The 22,661-nt window shown below is 37.6% G+C and overlaps 1 protein-coding gene across 1 annotated transcript in view; it reads right to left on the bottom strand.

Annotated features, from left to right (window-relative positions):
• Nucleotides 1-22,661, bottom strand: part of LOC149318775 (cadherin-23-like) — a 582,387-nt gene that overhangs the window by 308,187 nt on the left and 251,539 nt on the right. Inside the window, exons 7-8 of the mRNA XM_089510444.1 lie at nt 19,212-19,406; nt 17,125-17,253 (exon numbers count right to left, since the gene is read on the bottom strand). Coding sequence (XP_089366570.1) covers nt 17,125-17,253; nt 19,212-19,406 — 324 coding nt within the window. The remainder of the gene's footprint in view (nt 1-17,124; nt 17,254-19,211; nt 19,407-22,661) is intronic.

Here is a 22,661-nt window from a genome sequence, read left to right as displayed (position 1 = left end):
ATTTATCAGCTGGAGGCCGAAGGTCAGACAGAGTCACTTCACTTTTCTCTTTTCTCCAAATGTCTTATTGGCCTGACTTTTCTTTGTAACTACTTTTATGCAGCAGCAATGAGCTGTCTGTTGATATCTTTTAAAAAAATGTTGGAACAATAACCCTTCGTAGGCAGGTTCAGCATATACATATAGCTGTTTCCTAAGGATAAAATATTTCAAAGTTTCCAGACAAACTAGGAAAATGCAACTTGGCTTAGGTTTACATTTAAAATGGACAGTTATCTATTGCACCAAATTTAAAAGCACTACTTTTATGCAATAGATTTCCATCGTATCAAATAAGCTTCAGCTTCAGTGAATGCCAGCTTTGAGGAAAACTATAAAATAACAGATAGTCAAAAGATTTTACCACAAATTTCATTGTGTGCTTTTAATTGTTCTCACCTGAAGACTCAGTTTCTGTCTCGCTAACATCTCCATCACCACTAATACACATATCCTTTATATAGGAATGTTGTAGATTTGAACAAAATAAATGTGATTTCAATTCCAATACTTTGGCCAAATAGGGCCTTTACTGTGATTTCATTCTCTGATGGTTCTTTGGAACTGGAGCAGTATCTAACCAGTGCCTCTCCTGGTGTGATTGCCATAACCATGGGAGAAATCAAGGGCATGGGCATTGTGATCTAATATCCAGATGAATTAATAGGAATCTTCTTCTAATGGCCTTTATACCCCTCTAGGAATGTACATTTGCCAGCCTTCTTTTATGTATCAGTAACAGTGGCAAAATTATGACTTTTTAAGATCATTGGTTTCTCACTCCTCTGCCTCCACCCCAATTGTAAGTCAGCCAAAAAATTCCCATCTCCTCTATCTTACATCTGTATTCAATCAAACAGCATTGACCAGCATATAATACTAAAAGTAACTTTTTGCATTACCTGGGTCTGCAGCAAAAATGAAATAAAAAAACAAAACCTTGTATCATGTAGACTATACCTGTGGTTTTAAAATGTTTATCTTTTGCCTTCTACACTACATTAACTTGTATACACATGAAAGATAGCAGAGGACATTATTAGTTAGCTAAATATAGTTAGCCATATATTAGTTAAATAGAGTCAACGTGATATAGTGGTTTGAGCATTTGGACTGTGACTGTGGAGATCAGGGTTTAGCCATGTAGATCACCCAGTAGATCATCCAATAGATCACTACTGAGAGACTTTGGGCAAGTTACATTATCTTAGTCTCAGAGGATGGACATGGCAAAGCCCCTCTAAAGAAACTTGCCAAGAAAACCTCATTACAGGTTTGCCTGAGGATAAACGTACGTCGGAAACAACTTGAAGGCACACAACAACAACAACAAAGTTGCACCTCTTTCTTATATTATATATATTTTGTATTAATTTTGTAATTGTTAATGAAACAGTGTTAACTATATAAGTCAATGACATGAATGCACAAAATAAATGTGTCACAGTATACTAAATATGTGAGACTATCCAATTGTTCCTCCTCGTATTCCAGGCATTTCAAATAACACTATGAATGTGCTCATTTTAACCTGCAGACATTAACTATAAATCCTTGGTAACTGACCTTTGAATAAAATACAGTGGTGACAACCATGCTACTAAAAGAAACGAGAGTTTCTAAATCATCAGCAGTGATCATGTTTTCCAAACCAGTAAATACAGTTAAAGACACTACAGATCACTACATTTACCATTGCTCTTTAGCCTGGCAAGCGAGTTTATTCAAAACAGAGCTCAAAAACAGAGCACACCTTTTAAAACTATACAGTGAAATATAAGTGGGGCAGTCCAGAATGGATCCCCCACGTATAACAAGGACCTACTGTATTTATCCCATATTCTCATCAATGTTTTCCTGATAATATAGTTTTTAAAATCTGTACAGTGCACCATACGCAGCTTTCAGCATATGCTGAAAGTCACACCTGAAGAGCCCCTTGTGAGCCCCGGAAGAATTAAGGGGTGCATGTCCATGGTGCGCACACATGCAGCCACGTGCCACAGGCGTGAACCCCATTACTTCCTATGGGGCTCCAGCATACGCTGATTTCCCCTTATGCGGACAGATCCGGAATGGATCCCTACGTAAGGGGAGGGGCCACTGTATTAACCTTTACTTTTTCATACTAAAGTTGTGCATGCCATCCAGATTTCAATTCATAGCAAGTACAAGTACATTTCTATACCGCTTATCAGTGAACTACCACTCCCTAAGGGATTTACAATGTGTAATCCAATTGCTCCCAACAAACTGGGTACTCATTTTACCAACCTACAAAAGGATGGCAGGCTGAGTGGACCTTGGAGCCCTGCCTGGGATCAAACTTACAACCTTATGGTACTCTCATTTAACCACTGTGCCACAAGGGCTCCAATTTTAACAAACTTTTGTTTTCTAAAATAATCCAATCTTTTAACCATGCCCCAAAACAGATGGGCCAAAAGGAGCTGCTTCCAGCCAGTTCAGGTGTGTAGTGTGCAGATGATGCATGCCCCCGATGCAGCTGGAAGCTGTTCTGAGGCCACCTAAGGCGGTTCAAGGCCAATTATCAATGTCAAAAGGAGCAGCAAAAATTTGCTCCTTGCTGGCAGCACACTTTCAGAGCGGGCCGTCTGGTCACCATGGTCTCCAGCCGATTACAGGATGATCATGGCTGGAGTGGCCACAGGCTGGTGAGTTTCACCCCTATGATAAATACTGAGATTCATAATCTAATTTTATGTCCCGCAATACCCATCCACAACTTTATGTTGAATCTATCAATAATTTCCATTTTATCCTTGGTTTCTTAGCAGCCCATAACATTTTTACTTCTTTTTGCCAAATTTTAAACTATGTGTTGGATAAAATAATTGGCAATTGTTAGAGAAAGGTACATAAGTTTTGGTAGCATACTCATTTTAATTGCTGAGATTCTACCCAATAAAGACAAATTATTCCATATGCACAAAACCTTTTTAATAATTTTAATATCTTTAGATAATTATTCTCATATAATTTCTGATTTTTGGTAGTTAGATTTATTTTATTTGCTTCATTATATCAGATCCTGTTCTAAATGCCAATTCATTTTATTGATTTTTCCAGATTTTTAGTTTTCACTATCAGATTTTTGTTTTATCACTACTGAATTTAAAAAATGCATATTTACCATATTATTTTATCATTTGCATCAAATCTTCCACACCATTCATGGGGTTTTCCAATCAGTTTGCCTCATTTTATGCAAATAATTTTAATTTAAGTTATTCATTCCTAATTCTCACTTCCTTTATCCTCTTATCCAAACTTATTAATAAATAATAAATAAATATAATATTATATATTATAATATATATTATTATATATTATAATATATATATATATATATATATATATATATATATATATATATATTATAATATAATAGATATAAAGTATGCTAAATTCCTAGTGTCAAGGTAAATAACAGCAGAGATAATGGGTAACCTTGTCTGGTTCTTTTTCTAGTTTGAATATGTTCTGTCATAATTTCCTTGTTTTTTATCTTTACTTTTTGTGTAGAGTATATTACCTAAATCCAACTAAAACAGTTATCTCCAAAATCTATTTCCTTCAATATTCTTAAGAACAACAAAAAGTCAAATTTAGGTTTGTCTAATCTCATTACGATAATCTAAATACTCTAATATATCAATTACATTTCTGATATTATTTTTTCTTTATCATTTTGGAAGGAATCCACTTTTTTCACTCTAAAATTTAATATTTTAATACAGTGAGTAGTTTAATTCTATTTTAATGCTCACTTTTTCTATATTTTTAATTGTATTGTTCTTTTAAATTGTTAGCCACTTTGAATTCCAATTTTTTGGGGGAATTATCATGAATATATTGTTAAGGAAAATGCAACATGGGATATACAGTGAAAGAAATAAAACATGTATGTGAGAGTCAGGGTGACTCAGCAGAAGCAATTAGGAGCCACACAGGTGTAACAGGTAATGGAATTAACAAGTCCTAAATGCCAAGGACAGAAATGCAAAGTGGATAATTGAACACACCTGAGAATTGTTAAGTGGTCAAGGCTGAGATGATGAAATCATTAATTGTGGGTTGAACCAAGAGAATCAATGAGAGTGGATGTACACGCCCACTGGGTGGAAACAGACAACAGTGGGTGGTATTTTGCAATGACTATAATAATGGCTATGAATCCCAATGTATTTTGTGGGTAGTAGTTGTGGAGGAGTATTGGAGTAGTGAGGAGTTGTATTGGATAGTTTTGGAGCTGTATATAGTAGAATAAAGTAGATCTTTTATATAAGACTACTGAGTTGTCTGGTGTCTTGAGTCAAGAGACAAGAGCCAGCTGGATCCTGAAGAAGTGGGAAGACTTCTGTGGAAGCAAGAGTGAGAAGGCTTGGAGAGTTTGTCAGGGTCTTCAGCCTATTCTCTGTAACTCTGCTGCTTTAGAGCAAAGCTTTAACCACTGGCCAAAACTGGTCAGCGCTGGTGCGTAACAAGGTGGTGAGTTCGAGCCAGAGGTGAAGAGCTACAACTCCCATCATCCCTGACATATACATCATCATCATAAACATCATTGTTATTATTATTATTTTATTATTATTATTATGCATTATTTTTATGTATATTATTATTATTATTATTATTATTATTATTATTATTATTCATTCTTAATGTCTCATTTGTATCTTTGTTATGCTTCACTGTAATATACACATTTCTCCAATAGTCTGGTAGCTGCCCTTTTCTAGTAAATTTATCACAGACCATACTTAATGTTTGAAGTACAGTAACTCATATACAAATTTCTTATAATAAACTTCAAATAACACATCTGTACCTGGAATTTTTCTGGCTTTAACCTTTTTAAATTGCTTTAATAATCTCCATACTTGTCACAGGTCCTTTTAGACTTTACTTTTGTTCCAACCATAGTTTATCCAATTGATGTTTATCCAAGTAGTCTTGCATATCTGAAATTTTCTAGTTGCCTCTCTAATATAGTCCTCTCTAATATTCATAGAATCATAGAATCATAGAATCATAGAGTTGGAAGAGACCACTAGGACCATCCAGTCCAACACCCTGCCATGCAGGAAATCCAATTCAAAGCATCCCTGACAGATGGCCATCCAGCCTCTGTTTAAAGACCTCCAAGGAAGGAGACTCTATCACCCTCCGAGGGAGTGCATTCCACTGTCGAACAGCCCTTACTGTCAGGAAGTTCCTCCTAATGTTCAGGTGGAATCTCTTTTCCTGTAGCTTGCATCCATTGTTCCGGGTCCTGTTCTCTGGAGCAGCAGAGAACAAGCTTGCTCCCTCTTCAATATGACATCCTTTCAAATATTTAAACAGGGCTATCATATCACCTCTTAACCTTCTTTTCTCCAGGCTAAACATCCCCAGCTCCCTAAGTCATTCCTCATAGGGCATGGTTTCCAGACCCTTCACCATTTTTGTCGCCCTCCTTTGGACACGCTCCAGTTTCTCAATGTCCTTTCTGAATTGTGGCACCCAGAACTGGACACAATATTCTAGGTGGGGCCTGACCAGAGCAGAATACAGTGGCACTATTACTTCTCTTGATCTAGACACTATACTTCTATTGATGCAGCCTAAAATAGCATTGGCCTTTTTAGCTGCCGCATCACACTGTTCACTCATGTTCAACTTGTGGTCTACTTGGACTCCTAGATCCCTTTCACACGTAGTTTCATTCAGCCAGGTGTCACCCATCCTATATCTGTGCATTTTATTTTTCCGCCCTAAGTGCAATACCTTACATTTTTCTGTGTTGAATTTCATTTTGTTAGCTTTGGCCCAGCTTTCTAGTCTATTCAGGTCATTTTGAATCTTGATCCTGTCCTCTGGGGTATTAGCTATTCCTCCTAATTTGGTGTCATCTGCAAATTTGATAAGTATGCTCCCAATTCTGTCATCCAGGTCATTGATAAAGATGTTGAATAGCACTGGGCCCAGGACAGAGCCCTGTGGGACCCCACTGGTCACTTCTCTCCAGGATGAAAAGGAGCCATTGTTGAGCACCCTTTGGGTTCGGCCGGTCAACCAATTACAGATCCATTTAACAGTTCCTTTGTCTAGCCCACATTTTACAAGCTTGTTTGCAAGAATGTCATGGGAAACCTTGTCAAAGGCCTTACTGAAATCAAGATATACTATATTCACAGCATTCCCTTCATCTACCAAGCTGGTAATTTTGTCAAAGAAAGAGATTAGATTTGTCTGGCATGACTTGTTTCTCTGAAACCCATGTTGACTTTTTGTGATTATGGCATTGCCTTCTAGATGTTCACAGACTCTCTGTTTAATGATCTGCTCCAGAATCTTTCCTAGAACTGATGTCAGACTAACTGGACGATAATTGTTGGGATCCTCTTTTTTCCCCTTTTTGAAGATGGGGACAACGTTTGCCCTCCTCCAGTCAGCTGGGATCTCTCCTGTTCTCCAGGAGTTTTCAAAGATTATTGCCAATGGCTCCGATATTACATTTGCCAGTTCTTTTAATACCCTTGGATGGAGTTCATCTGGTCCCGGAGACTTAAATTCATTTAGATTAATAAGGTGTTCCTCTACTATCTCTTTACTTATTCTGTACTGAAATTCCCCTATTCTGTCCTCTGCTCCATTATCCTCAGGTTGAGCACCCTTTGCCTTTTCTGAGAAGACTGAGGCAAAGAAGGTGTTGAGCAATTCTGCCTTTTCTCTGTCTTCTGTTAGCATTTTGCCATCTTCTCCACGCAGTGACCCTACCGTTTCCTTCTTCTTCCTCTTGCTGCGGACATATCCAAAAAAGCCCTTTTTATTGTTCTTAACCTCTCTAGCAAGCCTGAGTTCATTCTGCACTTTAGCTTTTCTGACTTTACCCCTACAAATGCCTGCTATTTCTTTGAATTCCTTTTTCGTGATTTCCCCCTTTTTCCATTTCTTATACATGTTCCGTTTCAAACTTAGCTCGGTTGAAAGTTCCTTAGTCATCCATCCTGGTTTCTTGAGACACCTCCCGTTTTTCTTTCTCACTGGAACTGTTTGAAATTGTGCCTTCAGTATCTCTCTTTTGAGAAACTCCCATCCATCCTGAACTCCTTTATCTTTTAGTATTTCTGACCATGGAATCGCCCTCAATACTTCTCTAAGTTTACTGAAATTCGCTCTCCTAAAGTCTAGGATGCGTGTCTGACTATGCCTGGCTTCTCCTTTCCACTGTATTACAAACTCCAGGAGAACATGGTCACTTCCACCTAATGATCCCACCACTTGCACCCCATTAACCAAGTCATCCTTGTTGGTTAGGATCAGATCTAAAATAGCTGACCCCCTTGTTGCCTCTTCCACCTTTTGGACCATGAAATTGTCTTCCAGGCAAGTGAGGAATTTGCTAGACCTTGAGGATTTTGCTGAGTTTGACTTCCTCAAAAGCTTTTAAAATTTTCAAATAGTCCATTACGTATAGATCTCCAACACTTCAAGGAATGTCTTGACAGTAAGAGTGATATAGCAATGGAACCAATTTCCTAGAGAAGTGATGCTTCTCTAGAGATCTTCCAAAATAGGCTGGACAGCTACCTGCTGGGGATGCTTTAGCTGGAGATCCTACACTGAACAGAGGATTGGACCCTTTTCATTCTATGATTTTATAACTATTTACAATTAGCTGCTTGGGAAGAAAGTACAAGATGAACTTTTAGCAGCACAAAACCTTTGAGGTTGTGTTTTTTTTTTTTTTAATTATTCTTGTTTGCACTTAGCCTTGCAATGTAACACAACATAAATTATCTGGGTGAATCACAAATAAATCAAACATTAGAATCTAGAATAAAACAATACCAAAAATATCATTTAAAAATAATGTTAAACCCCATCCTGAAAAACCTGCTAGCTTTAAAAAGGTGCACAAAATGTCCTTCACCTGTCACAAGGTGAGTGTCTCTAGGGTAGCTGCTTCATGCCTGGAGAAGCCACTACCAAAATGTTGCTCTCACATTTAACAAATACTCTCAAAGCAGACCCTTTGAAGATGATCCAAAAGGAAGTGTCTTCCCCCCCCCCCCCCAAAAAAAACCCTTATTTTGTTAAGTTTTAAATTTTCATGAGAGGACCACTCCAAAGTCATTACTTGATTAAAATACAGAAGACAAGAAATATTATCCAAACAGAAATTAACACACTTATCCCTCCACATTTGTGGCTTTGACTTTTGCGGATTTGATTATTCACATATTTTATTAATACGTTCTAAGAATATCTAGGTCTTCCAGAGTAACTCTATGGTCAACTTTAACCAAACGTCACACTGCAGGTCCTAGAGCTTTCTAGAGAGAACACTCCACTAGGCATTTGTACTACTCCAGCACAATTCTATGGTCAATATCTGGCAGATGTTGATCACAGAGTTGCGCTGCAGGACTTATAGATTCCTCTCAGGTAGAAACATACTGTTTTTGTTATTTGCAATTTTTTCACATTCACAGGGGTCCTGTGCCCCTAACCCCAGTGAATGTGGAGGGACGAGTTCTAATGGGAATGATAACTATGAATGACAAAAGAGGACACACATTCAACTCAAACATCCTTCTTCCTTATTTCCAGATATAGCATAATGAAGAAATTCAAGGATCTTTTCCTCCCAGAGCCAAGACAGTGTGCTCTAAATAGGAATGGGATGTTCATGAACCTCGGGCGCGTTACAGATGCGCCAAAGCGGCATAGTAGGGTTGACTCGGTGCGTATTAGGGTTGAGAAGGGCGCCCCTAACCCTAATACAGACCGAGTCAGTACAAAATGGCGGCGCCCATTCCACACTGGCGCCGCCATCTTGATGCAGCGGATGCATTGCGTCCGCACATTGCACAGCACATATGACGCCACGAGTGCGCCATTGGCACCTTGCGACGTCATAATTGCACTGCAAAGCAGTTTGGACGCTGGGGCTCCTCCGTGCTGCAAATGGCGGCGGCGGCAGACCACCCATTTTGGGCAGTCTGTAACACGCCTCTGAGTAAGGGAAATCCCACAAATTTACCCTTCATATGTGTCATGGAAATGTGGGAAAGGGTGGGTGAACAACTCACACATCCTCTGATTTCATACTGTGCAAAGCAACTATGTGACTCCATGTTGTGCCTCCAGTTTGCTTTTAGGAAGAAAAATGTTCTTCAGATAATATTCTGTATGTTTTCATTGTGAGCCTTCTACCTGTCACTCTGAAGAGCTAACGGTTTACCAGCCACGGTATGAATGTTGAATGGAAACACAGAAGAAACCTTCCCTCTTAAGATACAAACAAAAGAGGAAACAAAACAACAAAAGAGGAAAAGTAGAGAAAAGTGTCCTCTGCTAAAATAATACACACCCACAGAAAGAAAGAAAGAAAGAAAGAAAGAAAGAAAGAAAGAAGAAAGAGAACTTTACCATTATCCTTTTTGGGAAAAGGGAGAGGATGTACATAGATCCTTTTTAATAAAACCTTGAGCTTCTAATAAAGCATTCACAGGTTGACTAAAATATTATAAGGAGGAATTAATGAGAGATATTGAGGCTCTGGGGCAAAGATAACATGAATCAACTCTGTTTCTTTAACACAGTAATTTTGTTAAAGGAAAAGCTGGAGGAACTTTCTAGCAGAACAAATGTATCATTTGCTACAGGAATAGCTGCTGTGGTAATATAAAAACAGTAACAATACAGCCAGATCACAAAAACAGTGATGGATATTATAATATTGGTATAATATAATATAATGGTTTCATATTGTGAATTAAAAAGTTGAATTTTAAATGTAGATTGTTTTAAAATGTGTATGTCTTTGTCCCTTTAAACTGTTGCATGTTTTAATTAATGTGCTTTTAACTAATGTTAATTGTTGGTTTGTAGTTGTTCCCCATCTTGATCCATGGGGAGAGGCAGGTAAGAAATAATAATAATATTCATTTAATCATTTCCTTAATTAACCACCAAGTTGTTAAAGGTACCAGTGCCTCCCTAAAAGGTCACACCTCCTCACACCCTTTAGTGTCATTTTTTTCCTTTCGTAAAATGCAGAGCTCTTGCGCTAAGGATGGTGCAAACAACAGGGCAGTGATGGAATGATACCGAAGGGACTTGCTTCCCTTCAGGAAGCTATTGCTATAGGAATGGGGGGGGGGGGGGGGCAAAAACAAGCAGAAATCATGTGTTTCTGGCTCCTGTTGTTGAATTTTGCCTTAGTTCAAGCCATACCTTCCTCTTAAAAACATCACCCTTGAAAGTGTGGTGAACTCAATTCTGAAGTAACACAAAATTGTCGTGGAAGGGGAAGGGAATACAGAACCACTTATCTATAAGAGAGCAAGAGAATATACAGTAAGGGTATACTTTAATAAAATGAATGATCCTTTAATGTCTTGGGGCTGAATCCAGTCCTCTGGGGTTGTTTAGATGGCCACACATTCCTTCCCCAGGACACTACTGTTAAATGGTTTCCCAGCTTTTGTGCTCCTTTTTCATCTCATTTTAAAAGGTTGAAATGAGTCTCCTAGCTAAGAGCATTGAGTTAAAAAATATGCTGGTAGTTTTGGGGTCGTCCTTTGTGTTTGGTCCTTCGACTGGAAGGAGGGCTCAATATCCTTTCTGAAATGGAATTTGGACATTGCGCTAAAAGAGGTTCCCCACTCTTGATTTAAGGTACCACAAATCAAGCACCAGTGTCTGAGAGAAGACTCTTCCATGGCAAAACTTAAAGGAATTTGAGGTGCTGGTTTAGATAATATTTATGAGATCCAGAGGCATATTGAAAGCAAGATTATATATCTTTTAAAGAATTTGATCAACTGAAATAATGACACACAAACTTGATCAGATTCCATTGTTGACAAATCACATTTCTGATTTTCTAATCTCTCATCTCTTGAAGGAAATTGTCCTGTCTCTCTAGCAGGGATGACAAATGAATGGATCTCTATTTATTGGACTGCCATTTACCATCATCCCTCACCACTAGCTATGCTGGCTATGGCTAACAGGAATAGCAGTCCAAGCACATCTGGAGGGACACAGTATTCTCACCCCTGGTCTTTAGAGTGGAAGGATTAATCAAGCTGGAGACATACTACAGTTGAAAATATTCTGACAGAACTATTGGCATCATGTTAAAAGCTGGCAAAATCAGATACCAGAAAAGTATCAAGGAAAAAGGAATTCTGTATACTGGGCAACAAGAGCTCTACTATGCTGTATTCCATGACCACTTCTCTCCAGCTTCATTCTGATTTGGGGGGAAATGCTAAGTTTCTCAGTTGTCAGATGGGCATTGTGTATGTACATGCATGCCTTGATTAGTGCCTCTATACTAGGAGCTTTACGGAGCTCATCATAAATATTTACAATTTCAAAAAACAGTATGAAATAGTCTCCAATGTCTCTCACCCACATGCTTAGGTGTTAGGAAAAAGGTCTACAAGGACAGTTGAACAGTGTTTCTCTGTTATGCCATAATATCCTGATTTCAGAAAAATGAAATTATAACAGCTGTTCTTTCTTTCTTTCTTTCTTTCTTTTATAGGATTATAGACTTGAAAGGCAAACTGGATCTCCGTATCACAGGAGGAGGAGCAGGGAGATAGAGAATAGAAGAGTGGTTTGGAAAGCTGCTACAGCAGATTCTAGAGGCAAGAAATCCTATTTCGCACTCCTTAATTCCAGCCTGATAGGATCTGTTTCCAGTACTTTGCTGCCGTTTATCCAGTTCTTTCCTTCTGTTGGTTCTTCACTGACGAGCTAGATGGCATGCTGTTATTTGAGTGAGGAAATTAAAATTTGATGCCATAATCTCTAAAAGGGGGATTTTAGTACACAACGTATACAGTTTTAGATTAGGAGACCCTGTTTAATACAAGATTTAACAATTCAGACTCCTCTGTGTACTATAGATAAAAACAAAGACAGTTGTAAGTAGACAGGTCAAGCACAATAATTGGAGCCCTTTGCCCATCTTATGTAATTAACATAAGCAGCCACCTCGTCCATTCATATAAGGACCATGTGTGCAACAAGCAGATAACCATCAAGAGGGGGGAAAATTCACACAATACTTCAGCTTCCAGCCTGGGGAGTCAATGATACCATGTCTATTATTATTATTATTAACCTTTATTTATATAGCACTGTAAATTTACACAGCGCTGTACATACAACACTACTTGTGTTATCCTATTTTAGTGTGGAGTTGTGCCTTGTTTTAACACAAAACAGAATATTTTGGAGCATTCACTATAAAGCACATGAATAAGTAAGAATACAAATATAATTGGCATAGAAACTTCTCCAAGTCATGTAATTTTCAAATAGCACATTCAGAGCCTATAAGATGCAAATTATTCCCCCCTCTTCTAAACTGGTTCATTGATATTTTAAAAAAGAAAGAAAGGATCATTTCTAGATAACTGTTCAAACAAGGGAAATCAATAAAACTGAACGTTTTAAGTAAAAATTATATACTCTAGTGTTTCTGGATTTGTTTTACATCTGTCCATCATTCTCAAAAACACCATGCCAATTAGGTTGCAAAATGTCCTGGCAAAAGATCCGAGCAAATTCCTTGGAGATATGAAAGCATTCAAAGCCTATTGAACGGAAAGCCAGCTAAAAATAATAACTCATGACTGATGTTTTGATGAGATGGTTTTGGGGAGGAAGGCTGAGAACAACAGAGGCAAATGTCAGCATGCACAAACAATTTTTATGTTCCTATGTGATCTCTATTGACTTCTCAAGCAGCTCCCTGGAGGAAAAATGCATGTCACTGTTCATTCTCAATCTATCAGTCACACAGAGGACTTTCCCTGAACATTTACCTGTATAACACATCCCAAATGACAACACAGAACATGATGTAGAAATCAATCAGTGTAAAAGCTGCACAAACTAAGAAGGAACAAGGTGATGCACTGGGTCAGAATTTGACTTCTCACATAAATTATTTTTAGAAAGTTCTTCAGGTTAGAAAGAGAGGGAGGAAAGAGGAATTCAGGTTGCCTATAAACAGATTGAAAGACTGTTGGGATATAATCAAAGTATCCATGGGAAATATAATATTTCATACTAGATGCAAATCCTTTCTAGGGCCTTCTTCCTCTTCCATTTTTGTAACCAGTATAAGTAGCCTGGCATCTGCCATTAATTGTTATCTATATTATTAAAAGCATCAATAGAATAGGCTCACCTAGGTCCAAAATAGACTTCAAAAATAATCCAGTTTGAGACCACTTTAACTGCTGTGAGACATTTTGCCTTCTCTGTCAGAGAGTTCTGATGCCCAGGATTCCTTAGTGCTAGCCAGGGCAGTTAAAGTGGTCTCAAACTGGATTATTTCTGCAGTGTGTTTTGGACCTTAGTTCCAGGCACTGGTATATTGTCATTCAATTTGAGAAATATTCCTTCTATGGGCACAAGGTCACTCAGCGAAGGTAAACTAGTCCATAATCTTGGATGCTAGTGGGGATTTCCATTTCTTTAATAGTGTATCATTCTTCTTTATCCCACTTCTTATTAATGCAGTAAGCAGCATTTTTGCGCTTCTCCACTTCTTATACTGTCTTGTATGAAGGACAGCTTTAATATAGTCTGGAATGATGTGCATTCCCTTCCTGCAACCATTTGTATTCATCCATGAATTTCCTCTCCTCCAGCTACTTAGCAGCTTTTTAAGCTCCAATCAAGGGCTTTCTTGGTTAAATATCACACATTAAGGAAGGAAACAAAAAAATTTCTTGGAGCAGTCAGCAGTTTCTTACTGTTACAAAAAAAGAAGTCTTAGCATAACATAGTCACATATCATACACATCTATATCTGCATTTGGTTGGCATATGTAGGTATTTCTGTATTACTGAGTTGAGAATACAGGTTACATCTCCCATATCCAAAATGCTTGGGACCAGAAGTATTTTGGATTTTGGAATATTTGCAGATACATAGTGAGATATCTTAGACATGAGACCCAAGTCTAAACATGACATTAATTTATGTTCCATATACACATTATACCTATAACCTGAAGGTAATTTAGACACAAAATTTTAAACAATTTTGTGCATGAAACAAAATTTGTGTACATTGAACCAACACAAAGCAAAGGTATCACTATCTCAGGCACCCATATGGACAATTTTAGATTTTGGAATTTCGGGTAAGGGATACTCTACTACAAAACAAAATCATTTTTCACATGTGGGCTACTAGCCCATTCTTCTCAGAGTGGTTTTTCTCCCTGTCAAACAGAAGAGCTTAGTGGACACCAAAATAAAATGACTTACCACTCATGAATTCAAGCCAAATTTTGGCTGCCCCCTAGTTTTATTGCATGGCTTTTGCCCCGAAAACCGCCATCTGGGTACAGCCCGGCTCCATTACTGGTCCCTGAACTTGCTTTGGTGGCCATTTTTCAACATTGGAAAGCTCCTGACTTTGGCTTGAATTTGGGAGCGATAAGGATGGGATAAAGGCACATTTAATTTTAAAACCAGGTGATTTTGATGTTTTTCAAAAGCTGCTGGATAAGCGCATCTGGAACCTGGGCTGCATATGGGTTGCATTCACCCAGCCACCCACGAGTGTGATAGCACCTGGTTTTAAAATTAAATGTACCTTTATCCCATCAGGGATAAGGCGTTTTAAAATCAATGCAATAATCTCCATAATGAAGACATTGCTCTCTTTCTCATTCTCCCTGTCTTTCTCCACTGGATTCCCCCTTTTGAAGAATACAATGATAACACATAGCCAAAGGCAGATTCTCCACATAGTGTAGCCATACCATCTGGCTAGACCTCTCAACAAGGCAGGCTCAAGACAGTTGGCTCTGACTCAGCAGGAGTCCTTTCTCACAGGATCTACTTTTTACCAATAGTCAATAGGCCAAGGAAACCTCTCACAAGTCCAATCTCTTCAAAACGTTGTGTATTTATTTGTTACACTTATGTTTATTTGTTATCCATAGTAGATGGTAATCAGCTAAATTTGATTTTTTTAAAAAATATGAATATTGTAGTTTTACTGGTGTACATGAATATCCAAGACCCTCCATACTGTCTGATTCTATCAGACTTAACTTCCATGAAGGAAAAAAAAATTATCAGTGGTTGGATGTGCAATTTGCTTCACATTCTGTTCAGAGAAAAATAATACTGGGATGCTAGTAAATATGAACTTTTAGCATGAAATCTGTGTGCTGTAAAGAACAGCAGAAGAATGGACAAGCTTTCTTTATAGTCCCTCTTTTTGCAGCAATGAGGATAGTGATGCTTGTGTGTGTATGTGTTTGTCTGTCATTTCACCCATACAATGGATAGGTCTTCTCTTTACTTTCTGTAGTTGGAGGCAAGGGAGCTCCTTGGTATTCTCATTGCTCTTGGAAATCTTTTGACACGGTTTTCAACATTTTAGTTGTTGTTGTGTGCCTTCAATTCATTTCTGTCTTATGATAAGTAAACCTATTATGATAGGTAAACCTATCATTGGGTTTTCTTGGCAAGATTTGTTCAGAGGGAGTTTGCCACGGCCTTCCTCTGAGGATGTGAGGGTGCAACTTGTCCAAAGTCAACCAGTTATTTTTTTCCTGGCAATGCAGGGACCCTGTTTCCCAGAATCCTATCCTAACACTGAAATCACTACACCACATTATCTCTTTTCTCAGAGTTTACACAAGGCAACGTGTACTTCTCACATACAAAGCCTGCAAAATTACAGAGAAAATGTATTTGTCCTTCCAACAATGCAGGACAGAATGTGTGGAAAACTGTGAAAATAAGAGAACAAATTTTGCACACCCCTAATTAGCGTATATACTTGACTATATGTCGACTTCATGTATAAATCGAGAGCAGGTTTTGGGGCAAAAAATATGGATTTTGATATGACTCATGGATAGGTCAAGTACAAAACACAGGGGCATGTAACAAAGGATCTGAAGCATAGGATGAAGTAAAGCAAAGGCACAACTGTTTGTGTTCACCCTAAATGCTGGAGAGATGAGAGACTCAGTGCATCCAGGACAGATTTTCCTCTTTTCTTTCACCAGGGGATGATTAAATAAACTCTTTTTAAAATAAGAGTTAAAGTACAGTATTTAATTTGACCTGTGGATTAGTCGACTCAGTTTTGGGGGGTCAATTTTTGACCAAAACATCTAGATTTTTACATGAGTACATCTCAACTTGTCTTGGAAAAGTACAAAGTGACTTATATAGGTTTCCCAGTAATCTCTCCTCTAGCCATTGACATCTATGGGTTGTAGCAGCACCTGATCCAAAATTATTATGCAGTACAAAGGGTGCATTATCTGCTATTATTTCATAATCATACATTATAAATGCTTAAATCATACATTATAGTGTATAATGTATACTATGGGAAACATAGATCTCAGATTCTGCATGAAACCAAGCAGGTAGAGTAATTATTACACTTATTCTGGTCACAATGATCCAACTAAAGTACTGTACATTTTATGTTCTCTTGAGGCAGAGGGCAAACTTCAAGATTTGGATCATTTTCCAGGCACTGAATCAAAGAATAACAACCATGTCTTGAAAATATGCTAGCAGGGGCTGGGAAGTTGTGTTATATTGATGTGTGACATCCATTTGCAAGTGCAATTAATAGTCTATTTACAGTTTTCTATTTCTGAACCTTGGTAACAGGATGCTTCTTGGTTTGGTTTTTAAATGGCCCATTTCAAAATGTTCCATTTTGGGAGAAAAGTGGAATATAAACAAAATAAATAAATATAATTAATTAATTTTCTGGTACTGTGTTTCACTGGTCTGTGGCACTATCCTGAAGTCAGTTTTTATTTTTATTTCTTGCAAAAGCATATAGAAAAGAGGTTTTTTTTGTCTTTCTTCATAACCATGGTACCTAGTATGCCTTGACCTATCAACTGCTTCCTTCCTCTGTGCTTCAGTACCTACCTCCACTTTTCAACAAAATAAGTCTGTGGGCAAAGAGGTTTTTATGGGGATTGAGAGGGGAGACTTTCCCAATTGCTCCTTCAATTTTAAGGATAATATATCAAAAGCTCTTACCGGAGGAGAGTTCTCATAGATATTTGTACTGTAGGGTAGGTTGATAAAGATTGGGTCCATATCTTGCACATCCGTGATGGTGATTGCAAGATTGGCAAGAGTTGAGAGAGGCTTGGTTTTATCTTGGTCCTTAAAAATGTAAAGAATAAAATTACTGAAGGAAAATTCATTACAAAACAAATAAAAACAACAGCAACAAAAAACAATTCAATCTGCAGCATAAGCAAATTATGCTGAGAAATTATCAAGATTTAGAATTAAATATAAAATACCACGTTAATACAAAATCTAGGGCATTCATTAATCTAGCCAAACTTTGTCAGGTACTCTTCCAAGACTCAGCAGATCACAGGGTTTAGTTATAGTGACATCTGACAGTGCTAAGATACCAGTTATGGTCAATATTACCAGTTGTGTAACTACAGCCTTCGATGTGTTATCAATAAATGTAGACACGCATAGAACACCAGTTTCATAATCTGTCAGAATGCCATGTAATGACAGGATGGGATTACTAATGGCCACATAGCAGAGACATTTATCACACTGCCTAAAAGGTAACTTCTAAGAGTTCTAGAAAGTCACAGCATTACTAATGTGTTGTTGAACATAATGCAATATTTGCAGTACACAATATGTGTGAGTGAGATAGCCATACCAACACAAAAAATAATGAAATACTTTGAAACAGAAACACAGAATATAGCAGCCTGCTAGTGTGGACATATAGACACTATTGCTTCAAACTACTTGGAAGCCACACTTTCTGATCTAATGGCCATTTAGACCGCTTCTGAGATGATGTGGGCTTATTATGCATATTCAGCAAAGAGTGAAAGCAGTTTTGCATATGTCCTAAGTAAAGCTTGGAAAGCTACTGTTAAGAATTTTTATGAGGACATCTTGAAGCCACCCATTATCACAGCTTCAAAATGTCATTTATTTTCATTCTTCTTAAAAGAAATTTCCCTAGCACACCACATATTTCACAGCTGGACTTGGAATGTAGTAAGTAAATTCCATGTTTGGTCCTACTTTGAATGATTTTCAGATACTGTAAAACACCTAACTTCTACCAAGTGAATGCTTAAGACAACAGACAATCATTTTGCAGGAGAACTATAAATAAATATTTCCTTATTTTGTTTTTGAACATGAAAATATAAACAATCTCAAAAGTTTTCTCTGTGCTGGGCAAGAACTTTTGTGCATTTTGATGATTTTATGCATTCTCAACTAAAAACAACAACCCTGTTTGCACAATATAACAAATTTGTTCAAAACCAATGTATACTTGGTCCTTCATTTTCACAGGGGATCCATTCCTGGTGTAAATGGAGGCTCGCACATTTTCAAGCCTCATAGGATGGAATGGGGTGGCCTGGGAATGTGCACCACTAGAGATAGTGGAGGTCCCCCCTCTGTGGGTATTTGAGGGTGTGGATCCCAGATCCACAAGTTAGGAGGGATAACTGTATTTTGTGCAAATACAATCTATTTTGGTGGAAAGAAATCCTTTTGTAGGAAGTCTCCCAAATCACACACAAAAAGTGGCACAAAATCTCTTACTGTGTTAAGACACTCTTTCTTAAGAGACAAGAAAAATTCCAAATAATCTTTAATTCCTAAGATTGAAGGAATATTTGGCTCTGTTTGTATTAATTTGTACAACAACCGTGTTCCAGGTGTTGTTTTTTTTAAAAAAAATGCACACTGTTATCATCATCATTACTATTACTGCTGCTGGTTCCATGACAATCATTACAAATACTAAAATGATTTTTTCTGTTCTTTGTCTTATGTGGGGGGAACCAAGTCTAGTGTGTAAATATTCTAAAATTAGTACTATGAATACTGACTTTTATAGAAGACCTACAGAAGAATAATTATAATATTAATTTAACATGCTACTTTCTACAGATGATTATTTCTGTAGACCAGTCTTTCCCAAACTGATGTCCACTTAGTGTTGGATTACATTACACTAACGACAATAGATGTTACAGTTCAATGAATCAGAGGATTCTAGTTTGTGGAAAGCTGTTCTAGACTAAGAGACAAAAAGAAACAGAAAGATTCATACTCACTGTAGCATTGACCTGAAGCTGGTAGGCTTGAGTGACTTCATAATCCAGTGCTCGAATGACTGATACAATGCCACGGCCGCTGTCAATGGTAAAGAAGTTTGACGGAGGCTGGAAAGAATAAAGCACACTTCCACCAGCACCCTGGTCTGGATCTGTTGCATTCACTATAAAAATAGGAGTTCCCACTGGTGTATTCTAAAAGTAAAAACATTTAAAGAGAACATGCAGTAAGCAAAGTGCTTCCATGGAACCAACCATTTTTTTTTCCATTTAATGTTCTATCAATAAGTGACTTACAGCACAATAAACATTTCAAGGAGATTGAAAGCCAGCAATCATCTGTTTCTAGAGACTATGGTAAAAATCAAAGTTTGAATTCCAAATACAAAATTGACTTAATTCACAGAGTATCAAAAGCACATCACAGGTAGATGAATAAGCAAATGCAACCAGAACATCCTTTGACCTTTCTTATGAGTTTCTCACCAGGGAAGAGCACAACTCTGCAATTTGTGTGTGCAGTCTGCAAAATGGAGGGAAACATTTTGAAACAAAATATTTAAGTGATAAACTACGGCATTTCTGCAACTCTTATAAATACATACACATGGAATAAAAATGGTTACTTTGTTAATTTTTTGTCATATATACTCATCCCTCCTTGTTCGCTGAGGTTAGGGGCACAGGACCCCCATGAATGTGGGGAAACTGCAAATAACAAAAACTCTATGTTTTTTCCTGAGAGAACACCTTTCTAGGAATCCGTAGGTCCTCTAGTGCAACTCTGTGGTCAACATCTGCCAGATATTGACCATAGAATTGCACTGGAGGAGCTATAAATGCCTAGTGGAGTATTCTCTCTAGGAATCTCTAGGTCCTCCAGTGTGACTTTTGGTTAAAGTTGACCATACAGTTGTGCTGGAGGACCTAGATACTCCTAGAGAGAACCTATTAATAAAATTGTGAATAATCAAATCTGCAAAAGTCAAAGCCGCAAATGTGGAGGAACGAATGTACAATAGTTATTACAAAAGCACATCATATTAGTGAAAGGAATTCTTTCTAGAATGTTTTATAAAAGTACCTGCTATCTAAGGCGGAGCAAACAAAAAACATCTGAACATTACAAATTGCTCAAAACCTAAAAAAGGCCCAACTCTGCCAAATCTGTTACATGATGCAATTCTACTGTAGAAGCTAAACTCTACTGTAGAATCATTTTTATTAAAAAGCATGTCTTGCAATAAACCAAGAAGAGAAAGCAGTTGCTATCTTGTAGTGCTAAAGCTAGTCTCTGTATTTTTCTTACCACGACAAGTTCTCCTCCATTTGCTCTTTGAATAAGGAAAGTCCACCTGTTTTTCACAGCCATGTAATAATATGGGTATTAAGAACTGCACCTTCATTGTTACTGATACAGAAAGGAAGGTAAATAAAGTGACACACTGGCTGTTTGACATAAATTCCTAGGATGCTAAATTTCAGACTAGGCAACTAATAAGAATTATGACTAGAACATCCAAAATCTTATTTAAGATATTGGTGGACAATGAGTTGACAAGTCCTTGCATGCAAATAAAATAAATGAAATAAAAGACACCAGACCTCTTTGAACATGTCTTCTTTAGCCAGTCCACATATCTTTTTAAGTCTGTAAGTGAGTTTCTCAAATAGTGCAAGATGTGTTTTAATCCTTGATATGAAGCACCCTTCATATAATATAACAGGCAAATGACAATTCTAATCCCACCTACTTTACTTGCCAGAGGTAAGCAGATGGCAAGTTGTGATCTATGTGTTTGCTACATATACAGCACTACAAAAAGAAGCAGTGTGAGATGTATGAGTCTCACGTCAGATAAGAGCTGCACTAAATTTCATCTCCAAATCTCAAATTCAATCATACCAGAAACCTTCCTCCCCTGCCACTGCACAGAAAGAACATCTGTAAATCTAGAATTTCCTGCCTCCAGTGCCTTTCCAAACATACTATTTTGCTCAATAATATTATCTAACCCATTCAGGGATAGCCGTGCTGACCACACAGCAAAACAAAGTTAAAAACTGGACTATAAATGGCTGGGTTTTACTTACATACTACCTAAAGTTTTTCCAGATGGAGCAACACAGAGACTCCTTGAGCAATTCAATGTTCTCTGTCTAAGAAAGAAGCCTGTGGATTCACTAAGGACAGAGACACCCTGGATCCTAAGAGGAGCAAGTTTACTCTTGCTAATGGAGTTTAAATGTTACTATCCTTTGCCTTGGCTCTCAAATGACCAAGAGCAGAGTGGCCCCTGTCTGCACTGAGATTCCCCCCACAAACCAACTGAACTACTAGCAGAGACAATGACTGCTGTCACACTGCAGAAATAATGAAGTTTGACACTGCTTAAACTACCATGGCTCCATGATATGGAATTCTAGAGTTTGTAGTTTGTTGTGGCACTAGAGCTCTCTGAAAGAGAAGGATAAATATCTCACAAAACTACAAATCCCAGAATTCCATAGCATTGGGCCATGGCAGTTAAAGTGGTGTCAAACCACTTTATTTCTACAGTGTAGATGCATCTCCATTGCATACAAAATGTAGGCCTGTGATTCCAACACCATCAACCCCCCCCCCCCCCGACCAAAGGTATGATTTTCTTTTAACATGTCATGCCTGATGAAAAAGCCAGTGGAGCTTTGAAATCTTGTATAATGTGTTTTGTGCATTTTGCCCAACCAATAAGAGGTATCACTCTTTTTTTAAAAAAAAAATTCTTTTATTATCTAACCCAATTATTTTCTACCAAAATATATTAATATCACTCAGTCTCTGAGAAGAACCTAATCACTTTTTCAGAGAGCTAAGACTCACACCATTACAAATTAACTATTAAAATGGAGAGGAGGAAGCATATAAATACTATACAATTAAGATGAAGTCTTCAGTTCATTGTGCAAGCCAATAACAATAAAAATAATATTCAGAAGGATAAAGCTGCTCTCCATTAATAAGTGTTCTCCAGTCAATTTTTTAAATATGCAAATCTGTTCTGGTCACCAGTGATTATCAGCCTGGCCCAAGAAAAGGGGAAAAAATGAAGAGCTGGATATTAGTGCCATTGTATTTTACACAAAGACCCTAAAGTCAGGATTTGAAGAGAATTTGTTCTCTAGCCCCCAGGCAGTTCAGACTAAGGAGCTGGGGTCACAGATGTCACAAAGTCTTTTGTCCTTGTTTGTCACGCCAGCAGATGAGAGAATATTTTACAGCCAAGATTATTCTGATTACTCTCCTGTAGCTAAGGATAGAGGTCAATTGATTGTCTCCTATCTGGCCATTTCCCTTTTGCACTTGTCCTTGGGGGAAAAGATATATCAAGACTTGAACATGCTATTTTATTTAAGTCATGTAGGAGAAGGTCTTTCTCTTTTGTACACATTAGAGTGCTGATCAGTGAC

Source organism: Sceloporus occidentalis, unplaced genomic scaffold (genome assembly GCF_023333645.1).
Source record: "Sceloporus occidentalis isolate IW3139 unplaced genomic scaffold, rSceOcc1.0.p SCAF_2, whole genome shotgun sequence".
Classification (NCBI taxonomy): Eukaryota; Metazoa; Chordata; class Lepidosauria; order Squamata; family Phrynosomatidae; genus Sceloporus; species Sceloporus occidentalis.
This window is presented reverse-complemented; position numbering and strand designations above follow the sequence as displayed.